The 11,079-nt window shown below is 30.3% G+C and overlaps 1 protein-coding gene and 1 long non-coding RNA gene across 2 annotated transcripts; one reads left to right on the plus strand and one right to left on the minus strand.

The window, feature by feature from the left end:
• Positions 1–684: 684 nt before the first annotated feature.
• LOC149876953 (uncharacterized) lies at positions 685–10,417 on the minus strand. The gene is made up of 5 exons (XR_016448413.1): positions 10,269–10,417; positions 9,193–9,235; positions 8,845–8,902; positions 1,214–4,661; positions 685–1,106 (listed from the first exon to the last, which is right to left on the minus strand). It is a non-coding gene; the product is annotated as an uncharacterized LOC149876953 (long non-coding RNA).
• On the plus strand, positions 4,289–8,548 carry LOC145183558 (uncharacterized). Its single transcript, XM_090074709.1, has 3 exons — positions 4,289–4,669; positions 5,110–5,890; positions 7,660–8,548. Exons 1-2 carry the CDS (start codon positions 4,289–4,291, stop codon positions 5,875–5,877), a joined length of 1,149 nt encoding a protein of 382 aa, XP_089930835.1. The 3' UTR covers positions 5,878–5,890; positions 7,660–8,548.
• Positions 10,418–11,079: the final 662 nt, after the last annotated feature.

Genomic DNA, 11,079 nt, shown 5'->3' on the forward strand with positions numbered 1-11,079 from the left:
TCATTCCTTTAGAGTCATTAAAACTTTATTTCATAGTTTAGTTTTTCTTTCAAAACTCTATTTATTTTCTTTAACATCTCTGTAAAAAGCCTTATAAAACGTACATCGATCACCGCTAAGAGCCCCGATCGCCGCCATCTTGGGAGGCCAATTTTGGCTTCAATTTTTTTTGAAAAAGGCAGTTGAATACGCTATCTAGTTATATTTTGAGATCAGTGATTGAACCGGACGACAATACTGAGCGTTAAAGGTTAAAGTTTTATTTTTACCTTTTAGTTGAGCAAAATATTTATATGAGAGTTGTCTTCAAATGCTGATAGAGCTTTTATAGAGTCAGCTGCATATTTAAATGTTCAGATTTTTTTTAATACGTAAATTACTTGATTTATAAGGTACTATTATCTAACCATCAAACAAATTTTGATTCGTATTTCATGTACAGCACATATTTTATTTTTGGACATTTTTAAGATCAAATTTAGTTTTTTACATTTTTGACATGGTTGTGGACGAATGAGCCAAGAAAAACATGAAGTAAAATCAAAGAAGAAAGTTTCTTAAACTTTTTTTTTTTAAAAAAATAAAACCTTAAAAATTGCTCCACCAAAAGATTTTTGCAAAAATATTCTCAAGGTAAACGTATAACATTCGTAATTGCAATTCACCAAAAATTAAAAACATGAATTTTTTCAAAATTTTCTGTTTATTCATTTAACAGCTCATTTACAAGTTCATAACAGTTCATTGAATTCGCTTTAAGTTCATAACAGTCCATTGAAGTTAGTGAAATACACTCCATGAACAGCAAAGCCTCTTTGTTCTTCTTGGGTCTCTTTTTTTAGAGGTTAAAACTGTCACGATCAATACTTGAGTCTATATTTTCACTAAAGGGTTTAACAATTCACTTTTGCTTTTTGATTTCTCTAGGAGTCTGGGAACAAATGTACACAAGACAAAGACAATTATGACAGCAGGAATAAAGACGGCCGCAATTATTGATGCATTTTGAGCAGATGCATTTTGTATCTTACCAATATTTTTTTCACAAGGTTTTATTTGTAAAAAATCTTCAGTTTGATTTGCCAATAATTCTCCAGAAGATGACACTAAAAAGAAACTCTGCTTTTAAGAAACTGCAATAAGAAGTCTATAGCACTAAAAATAAACATTTTTAAAAAAAAATTTAACATAAAACTGTTTAATAGATTCTTGCCAATGATTGCTGTAAACGTAAATACCATCAACATGATTTTAAAATGTTTTAAAAATCCGCCGATAGTAAATTTTTTAATACTTTATAAAGAGATTTTTTCTTTTAATTTTTTTTTAAAAAAAAGCCTTTTGCGGTTTTTTTCTGCAACTAAATGAGTTGAGAGTTTCTAATTGACAGGTAATTAATCATTTATCAATCTTTAACTTATTAATATATTTATCTTTACATTCCAATCTATAAGTCTGGTGTATATATGAAAAATAATTTTAAAGTTTAAAAACAACCGTAAAAGAAGTTCTTCGTAAGTTGCAGAAACCGTTTTGATATTTTAAGGGGGTCGAGCAAATCTTTGGAATTTTAGCTGAGGAAGAAAAGAAAAAGTTAATAAATAAACACCATTGTTAACTGCAGTTTTCAACAATTATGTTTATTTCTTTATTTATCATTTCTTAAGAAGATGGAGTTCCATTGGTGAAAAGAGTTTGAAAATGATAGTTGGGTTATCCATGTTGATCAAAAGTATATAAATTACATTGTAAAATTCTTTGCAGACTCAAATATTAAGACTGCAGACTTTTTTTTAAAGATCCACCAGCAACAAACGCTTCAAATCAGTGGCGGACTGTCCATTAGGCTAACTAGGCTGCAACCTAAGGGCACGTAATTTTAGGGGGCCCGTGCACGGGCCCCTTGGCCCCATGACAAATCCGTGCGTCTATCATCTATAATCTGTCAGTCAGATTCAGACTTTGATCATATGCGATAATCATGGAAACATTATTTTGTTCCTAAGTAAATAAAGTTTGATACACAATATTATACCGATCATTTGTGAAGTCGCTAAAATGTCGTATCATCATAAGTAAATAGCTCTAAGACATCATGAAAGAAAACGTGCAATAGAAGCACACACAGAAGTATTGTCAAAAACTGTTAAGCTCACGGAGATGTTTGGGAAGCAACGTTCAGTAACAGTTACAGAACAAATGCCTCTTGATGATCCTTCTGCTCAAAGTGCTTTGTCCGAGGCAACATCTCATTCTCAAGATGTTCTAAATGTAGAAAATGATGATGACAACGAAACAGGAAGTAAGTTTAGCAATGACGATAATGGGAAAAAGTTTTTTACTTTCAACGTAGTTAGTTTTAACGCAGAAAAATGCTTTTTGTGGTGATGTGTTCAATGACTGGAAGAATGGCTTAGTCGTTATCTGTCCGCATGAAAAGTCTTTAGCCCACATAGCTGCCGTTCAGAGCACCAGAAACCTTTAAGTGGCTGCAGCTCGTATCGATGAAAACATTTTCAAACAATTCAATGCGGAATGCCAATACTTCAGATCGGTGCTCGAACGTGTCTTTGAAGTAATCAAGTTTTTGGGCCAGCAACTAATGGATACTTATGTTCACCGAATTAAGCGTGCTAAGTACTATTCAGTATCTATGATAGCACACCAGATGCAATCAAGGTTGATCAACTTACTTGGATTGTTAGATATCTACCTGAAGACAGTTGCGTACTCGTTGAGCGTTTCCTCAAGTTTCTTGACATGAGTGGACATACTGCGAGTGAGATCTTAAAAAGCCTTTTGGCATTTTTAGAAAAAGTGGGAATCGACATTACAAATAGTCGTGGTCAATCATATGATAATACTAGTAACATGTCTGGAACTTACCATAGTGTTCAAGTAATAATAAAGGCACGGAACTCATATGCTGAATACATCCCGTGCTTTGCACACTCATTGAACTTAGCAGGAAATGAAGCAGCAAACCGCAAATCATAAGCATCATCATTCTTTGACATTATTGAGAAATTTTACTCGTTTATGAGTGATTCAACGCATCGCTGGTCTGTGTTTCATAATAACCTGGACTCAACACCAGATGAATAACCTGGACTCAACACCAGTGAATTCAGATGGTCAGCTAGAGCAGAGGCAATAAAGGCTTTGTAGTTGGTTTACCATGAAATAAAAAATGCTTTGGAGAATATTAGAGACGATATCTGTGAAAGAGCAGACACAAGACGCGAAGCGGTTTAGTTAAGAAGCTGAATCAGCTTGATTTTAAAATTTTGGCTGAACTCTGGTTGACAATTATGAATTGCTTCATGGATACGTTTACAAGCCACAGATTTGGACCTTAACACAGCTGTCAGTTTGATGCAATCGCTAACTGACAACATGAGCAGTTTAAGAAAAGAGTTTGAGTTGTTTTAACGTAAAGGTCAGGAGCTTACTGGCAATAATGCATACAACGAGCTAAGTGCACATAAGCGTGTTAGAAGTACTCAAACCACTTTTCATGAAGGCAACAAAGAGGAAGTTAGCTTGTTACCAAGGGACGATTTTAGAATAAGCATTTTCCTACAAATCATAGACAGCAACTTGGCTGCTATGCAGAAGCGTCTTATAACGTACTCAGGTGTTCGAGATAAGTTCTCCTTCCTACACAATTTAGTTGATCTCCCTGACTCCTGTCTGCGTGAAGCCTCATCAACATATTACTATTTTTTCTGTCAAATTGGTAACTTTTGCACAAGGGGCCCATAATATGTCATTAGCCTAGAGGCCCCAGATTTCTCAGTCCGCCACTACACACCACTCACTTGAATGAGAATAAATAATTGTCTGATATTCTTATAAATTTAAATACATAGTTAGAATGAGTTGACTTTTGAAATCTAGGTCTTTAGCACTTTAGCTGTTGAGGATTTCTTATCTCTTCACTCTCATCAATTACCTTGGGAATTGCCTGTCTCATTGTAAAAAAGGATAATCCTCCTTCGTCCATCAACTCAAAGTTTCACAAATTGATTAGGATTGTAAGCTTTTGTGATCGGCACTTTTTTGGTAAAATTCTGGTGGCAAAATGCGAAAAAATAGCGTATTACGCATTTTTGTCATTTTAACCGCCGATGCTTAACTCTTACTGCCCAAATTCTTTAACCGAACAGTTGTTCTCTCCAAATCAAGAATATCGTTGAAATCACTCTTTTATCATGTTTTTTGTAACTATATCGACACGTTGAAAAATTAATTTCGGGAGAGGCTGCCTTTACAAAGTGTTACCGAAATGTTCTGTAAATTGTATAAAACTAACACAATCCTGAAACTTCAAGTACATGTTATAAAAGTTTTTTTAGTTTTCATTACTTTTTATTGTCTTTACGAGTCCAATATTCCTAGACACTATTTAACCAATAAGTTTACATCTGTCAACGAAAATTTTAAAAAAACTGAAGAAGATAGTGCTAATGACCTTCCCTGGTATAAGCGAAAAGACAAGTTCGACATTCTTAATTCAAATGTTATATATATGAAATTTAACATACCAAGAGCATTAAAGCGTGAAAACTTAAACATTTTATTAATCGTATCTTCAGCTCCTTCACGAAGTGACAGGAGACTTGCCATTCGTGATACGTGGTGGAATCAATGTAAATCTTCTACAAAGGTATGAAATTTTGTTTAGTATATATATATATATATATATATATATATATATATATATATATATATATATATATATATATATATATATATATATATATATATATAAATTGGCTTGAAGTACATGTATTAAATTTTCACAAACTGTTGTTCTTACTAAAAATCAGCATTTGATCTTTCCATTAATAACAAAAAAAAATAGAAACTCAGAAGCACAGCTCTTAAGGAGTTTAAAGCAGTAAGTGTGACAATATTTGCTATTAACAGGAAAAGCAAATAAAAAATGCATATTTCATATTTAAGGAAGCATCCTTTTACAACAAATGGTGTTTTTTTAAATTTGTAAAAGTGGCTTGTTTTTTGCGAGAAATCAGTTTGTTATGTTCCATCCCAATTAGGAACTTACTTTTAATATTTTTTTTTTAATTTAAGCTTTTTTTATAGGTGTCTATCAAGTGTGTATTTCTCACTGATTGGAGAAATCAAAGCTCAGATCTTGGTGATAAGCTCTTGATTGAAGCTAATACTTTTGGGGATCTGTATTTTCAAAACTTGACTGGAGGTTTTGACTTTGGTAAACGTTTTCTTTATCACATGGTTTGGTCTATGCAAAATTTTAACTTTGATTATTTTCTTTGGTTAGATGATGATTATTTTTTTTGTATGGAACGATTTCTTCAAGAGATTCCTATGCCTCCAAAGAAACACTATCATTGGGGCTGGGTCCATTGCATTCCAAATTTAGTGCGTCCTGATGAAAGTATTATCTTACTTTCTAGAGATTTAATTGAAGCTTTTCTTGGCCAAGATCCTGATAATATTCTTTGCAATAGATGGGCTGGTCAAATGATAGGTATTTGGAATAATGAGCTTCGTCTACCTAACTTTTATCGCCATGATACTCGTTTGCATCATGATCCTCCTGCTCAAAATATTGAAAGCTTTAAAACAAAACAGAATATCTGTACTGAATATATTGCTGTTCATGGAAGTTACTCAATACAAATGAAGATATTGTGGATGCATAGAGGTCCTAGCAATTATGATAAAAATAAGACCCTTGAGAGTTACAGCAATTTTTGTATGAATGAATCAATAATGAATTGGAAGTTATTTGCAGAAACATGGAGAGCTGAACCCAAACTGTGCAAGAGTGATCCTAATTGGGGTGGAACATTTGGAGTTACTTATATTGGACGACAAGGTCAATAAAAAAAGATTAGAGGTAAAACTCTTTTTAATCTAAAACTTCTTTTTTACTTTCTTTATTTTTATATTATGACTGTTTATGAAAAAATTACAAATATATTTTGGAATCTTCTGCAACTATCTTCAAGCTTTTTCTACATTAGAAGTATTTTGTAATATAGTTTTCAAATTGTACCATGCCATCTACTTTTTGGGATTATTTGGCTTTTAAACTTTGATATGTCATAAACTAAGTTTTCCAACACTAAAAAATTATAAAAGCACTATAAAAAGCAGTCTTGGTGGGAGGATTGGGTATACAAGTAAGGTGAAGGAAAGGACAACCACTTTTATACTCATCTGACCAATCATGAGGAACACACGAAAAAAACAATCAAAGGTTAACTCATGGTGTTTGGGTACATGAGGATAATTTTTAATGTTTAGGCTCATGAGGGCTGCACTCTAAATGACATTTACTTTTTATTGAATAGTTTATTTTACAGAGATAAGTTCATATACTTATTCTAATTTCATTCTAATGATGCTAATATCTCTTGCAAATAAGTCTGCCCTAGATTTTAGGGAAAGTGAGACAGACTAAAATTATTATTTTGAAAGATTCTTTTAAGCAAATAAACTGATTTCATAAATCATTTAGGGGCTTTAACCCATTGAAAAATTTCATTTTGCATAAAGTAATTTTGTTAAAGTTATGGATATGTTTTTAAAAGTCTCTATTTGCCCCAGGTTAACTTACTTCTTGTTGTTTGTTCAGTAGGTGGCAGAATTGGGGTTAAGAGAATAACTTTTAACCTGTATCTAGTATCTGTTGATATAATTTAAAAAGTTAGGGAGCTTATGGAAATTAGAATTCAAGTCAAGGCCTACAGCAAATCATCTTAACTCTATTTAAAATTTTTGCATTTCAATTAAGTGAGCAAAAAATGATGAAAATTATTTTTATTTAATTTTTTGGAAAAGATTACTCCAAATAAAAATTTGGATTTCACATATGTAACTGTATATTTGTAATGTATTATGTGTGTATTACAATGTAAACAAAAAGCAAACTGTGAAATGCTTTAATTCTTTTACATCTCTGCTTAATGCTTAGAAAAAATTGAAGTTGCAGTCTTTCTTTTTATCTACAGCCAACATAGTTACTGCATCATTTTGATTACATGTTTTGCTTATTTCTTGATATGTTAAGTATGGATGGCTCCTGCTTCCAGTGATTCTACAATGACTGCATAGCTTTTTTTGTAAAGTTTCATTATTTCTTATAAGTTCTTGAAGTCATTTTGATTGTACATCTGATTAGCATACTAATAGTCTGCCCAATCCTATAAAATGACTCATTCTTGTCATAGACATTAGTATGAATGCAAATATATAACAAGAATGTCTCTTAAATTCCATTTAGTTGTTATGAGCTTTTTGAAAGTAAATCAACAGAAAATGTGATTTTTCTTTAAGTAACTTAAACATCTCCATTAAATGATACAAATAACTCATCATTTCTCTCCAGCTTGATTTTTCTAAGACTTTTTCTGATCTGTTCACAAGCTGTGCTTTCAATTCTTTTTTCTTTTTTACAGGTTATGACATAAAGAAATATACAATATTTGTAGTTGTTTATTATAAACTTTAGATAACTGATAAATCGTGGTAAATAACAAAATTGTTATTTTTAGTTTAACTATTGTATTTTATTAACCATTCGGTTGAAAATAAACTTTTTAACTATAAACACATTTTTTGCCTATTTATTGAAGGTATAAATACTTTTTTTTTCTTTTATAGATTTAAGCATCAGTACCCGTTTCATCTGGTTTGACCTGCGTTATTCTGTATAATTTAGTAAAGAAAGCATATTGTTCTATTAACATTCTCCATAACAATTTTTAAAATGCTAAAAAAAGTTTTTTTATTTATTTCAAAAAATCAAAAAAGTTTTTTATTTAAAATTTTTGGTTATTTATCAATAATATTGAAAAGTGTAATATTTGTTTGTAGTTTTTCTTTTGTAATTTGTAAATAACATTGCTAATTGTAATATTATCTTGTTGTTGTTGTTGTTGTTGTTGTTGTTGTTGTTGTTGTTGTTGTGCTTTTGTTATTTTAATTTTGTTTTTTTATATTTTTTTAATTATTTAAATCTTTTTAATCATTTAAATTTGTAATTTTCTTATTCTAATTTTGTTATTTGTTAGTAATATTTCTAATAGTAATATTTGTACAATGACGTTATTTTAGAAAAACTATAAATATGAATATTATACTGCCTAATGCGAATTGTAACAATAGAAAATGTAAAAAGATGAAATTGTTTTAATGGACTTTCATAACTTAAACAATGACAAATGTTTCCAAATGTTTAAACAATGACAAATGTTTTCAAATCACAAGTTTCATAGAAAGAATATTACGAAAAGAACCCTTAATGCCAACGACTCAAGATTAGATGGTACCCCAAATGGAAAATATATGAATTTCAAAGGTAAGGCTAGACAGTTACTTAGCTGATATAGTAGGACAAGAGCTCATTCAGTTTTTATGAAAAGACCAATTGATTTAGCAAGCATCTAGTGTACTATAAAAAGAAAATGCATGTGAATAAAAATCGAACGCATTTATTTGTTACACTTGTACCTAGGCTGCAAATAAGTGTAAAAATTATTTGTACACCTTTCACAACATGTTTAATGATCGGCTGCCTGTACGGATTTACGTGTGTATTGTCTTTTACGGTTCACACATTTAATATTTTACTTTAATTTAACTGTTTTCACTGTTTTAGTTATTTTACTTAAATTATGTAAACTATTTAAATTATTATAATTATTTAATTTTAAATTTTGTAAGTTCTTTTCTTTAAGTTATAGTCATCATTTTAAAAAAAAATTTAGTTAAAAACAACTAAATAATAGTCCTTAGTCGTCACGTAAAAAATAATCAACGAAATGTAAAAATGAATATAGAACTTACCTTTCTTGAAAATGTTATGAGAAGCAAAGTTTTACTCCGACTTTTTTTTTGGTGAGCTCTAAACATTAAATTGACGAAATAAAATCTTTCCAAAAAATTTTAGATTTTCTGCTGTAAACTCCTCTTTTAATTAAAATCATAAAGTGACGCTAGTCCCAGACTTCTTACTAAACGTCTCCTACTTTTCTTGGTTGATTACATTAATTGATCTAAAATAAAGCATTAGGTTCTCGTATGGGTAAACTAATACCAATTTTGTTAACATCTGTGCCAAGTTTTGTATAAATGAAACTGTTACACTTGACAAGTTAGACTGAAATGAATGACAAGTTTTAAAAAATTGTTTACCACATTGCTGCTGTAACTGTCTTCAATTAGCATCAACATTTTTCTAAAAAAAAAAAATTTGGTGGGTAGAAATAAAAAAGTATGAAGAACGCTTTTGAGATTTTTAGTGTGTTTCCTTCAGTAAGTAATTAGTATTCAAATAATTTTAAGTCATTTGTAAAATCTCCTCTGTCGTTTTTACAAATGATGTAGTTACAGAAGGAAGACAACTTCCTGTGAAAATACTGACAGTTTTAATTAAATAAGGTTTTTGAACTTAAGCAGGAAGCCTTTTTACGTACCAAGATAAAAGAAGTTCAAACTTTTAACAGTTTTAAAACTCATTTCAAGATTTTATTGACTGAGAGAAAGAAAAAAAGAGGCCCTTTTGTTTTGGATGTTTTGTTATCAAATGAATCAGAAGAGGCTACCAAAAACTTGGAAAAGAAATTGAAACTAGAAGATGTAAGAGTTTTTTTTTAGATTTTTTTCAGAACTTGTGAAATAACTAAAAATAATCCTTGTGAGTCAAATCCAGCACCAGTTAAGCGTTCGTTCAATTTTTTAAGAGTATATAAGATTATTTATTGGAGATCAGTTATATGCAGTAGGTGCAACAACATTTGATTAACATCTGGGCGACGTCGAACGCAATGTGCCATTAATGTAGGAAATGGAAAGTTGGATCGACGTTAATACGTGGTGTAATAGCGATGTTAATTTTTGATACCAACACGTAACCAACATCGCACCCAATGTAAGAATGACGTCAATGCCCACTGGGTTGAATAAAACCACGAGTCTTATCTCTTCTTCGACGTTTTCCTGCGTCACTCTCACGTTGGTGCGATGTCCATTGAGTAATAAAAAACCTTAGAAAACCAAAAAGACTTCAACTGGATGCTGATTTGTTAATGAAAGAAAAGTTGCATTTGTTAAAAAAAACTGTTAATTGACCTAGAGTCAGTTAATTGACGGGCCCCCTTACTTATAAAAACAAATACGGCAATCATTTCTTTTACTAAAAAATAGAAAATATTACATCAATTAAGTTTTGTGATACAGTTCAATATAACTATTAAGTCAATCATACTTACCATGACATTTCATTTAAAGTGAACATCGTGAAGCAACATGTTATAAATCAATGCAAAATCCTTGAAATATTTTTAACAATATTTTGTAATAAACATTATACAAATAAACATCAAATCAGCGAAAACACGAAAGTCTTAAACAACGAAGTAAGAAAGTTAATTTAATTCAAACTTCTTATAAATAATGTTTATTAGTTTCTAAGAGCAACCATTACAAAGCTTTCTTATGATTGTATAGATGAATCTTTTGTTATTGTATTTTGCTATTGTCAACTTAATTAAATTATGTGTCGTTGAAAGGTTAACATAAAGCAAAATAGAAGATTAAAAATTGATCCCAAAGGATTATTTAATTTTAACTTCATAAAATATTCTAAAGTGATATAATAAAAACACATAAACATATTGTTAACAAAATACGTTTGATACTTCAAAAAATTACAAAATTGTAAAAATACTGACAATTTTTAACAACTTTTACTTTTGTGGCGTTGTACTACAGAAAATTAGAATCTACTTTTTAAAAACATGCTGCATAAAATTTGAAATAAATCTATTAGGCTCTATAGTTAAAAAATTTGGTGAACACCAAGTTAGCAGCAATAAAAAGTCTGAAATGATGTGCTCATTTTTGACACTTAGTTTATTGAATCTCAAATGAATGAAGATCCCAAGCAAATATAATTAAATAATTAAACTGTTTTTCTGAAAATAATTTTACTAATCAGGGAATTCGCTAATGGTAAATGCAAATAAAACTAAAAATTAAAATCACGCTAGCACACATTTTAAAGAATGTCTAAACAAAATT

This window comes from Hydra viridissima, unplaced genomic scaffold, assembly GCF_058129835.1.
Source record: "Hydra viridissima isolate aposymbiotic clone 2 unplaced genomic scaffold, HvirCarnegie_v1 scaffold_17, whole genome shotgun sequence".
In the NCBI taxonomy this organism is placed as follows: Eukaryota; Metazoa; Cnidaria; class Hydrozoa; order Anthoathecata; family Hydridae; genus Hydra; species Hydra viridissima.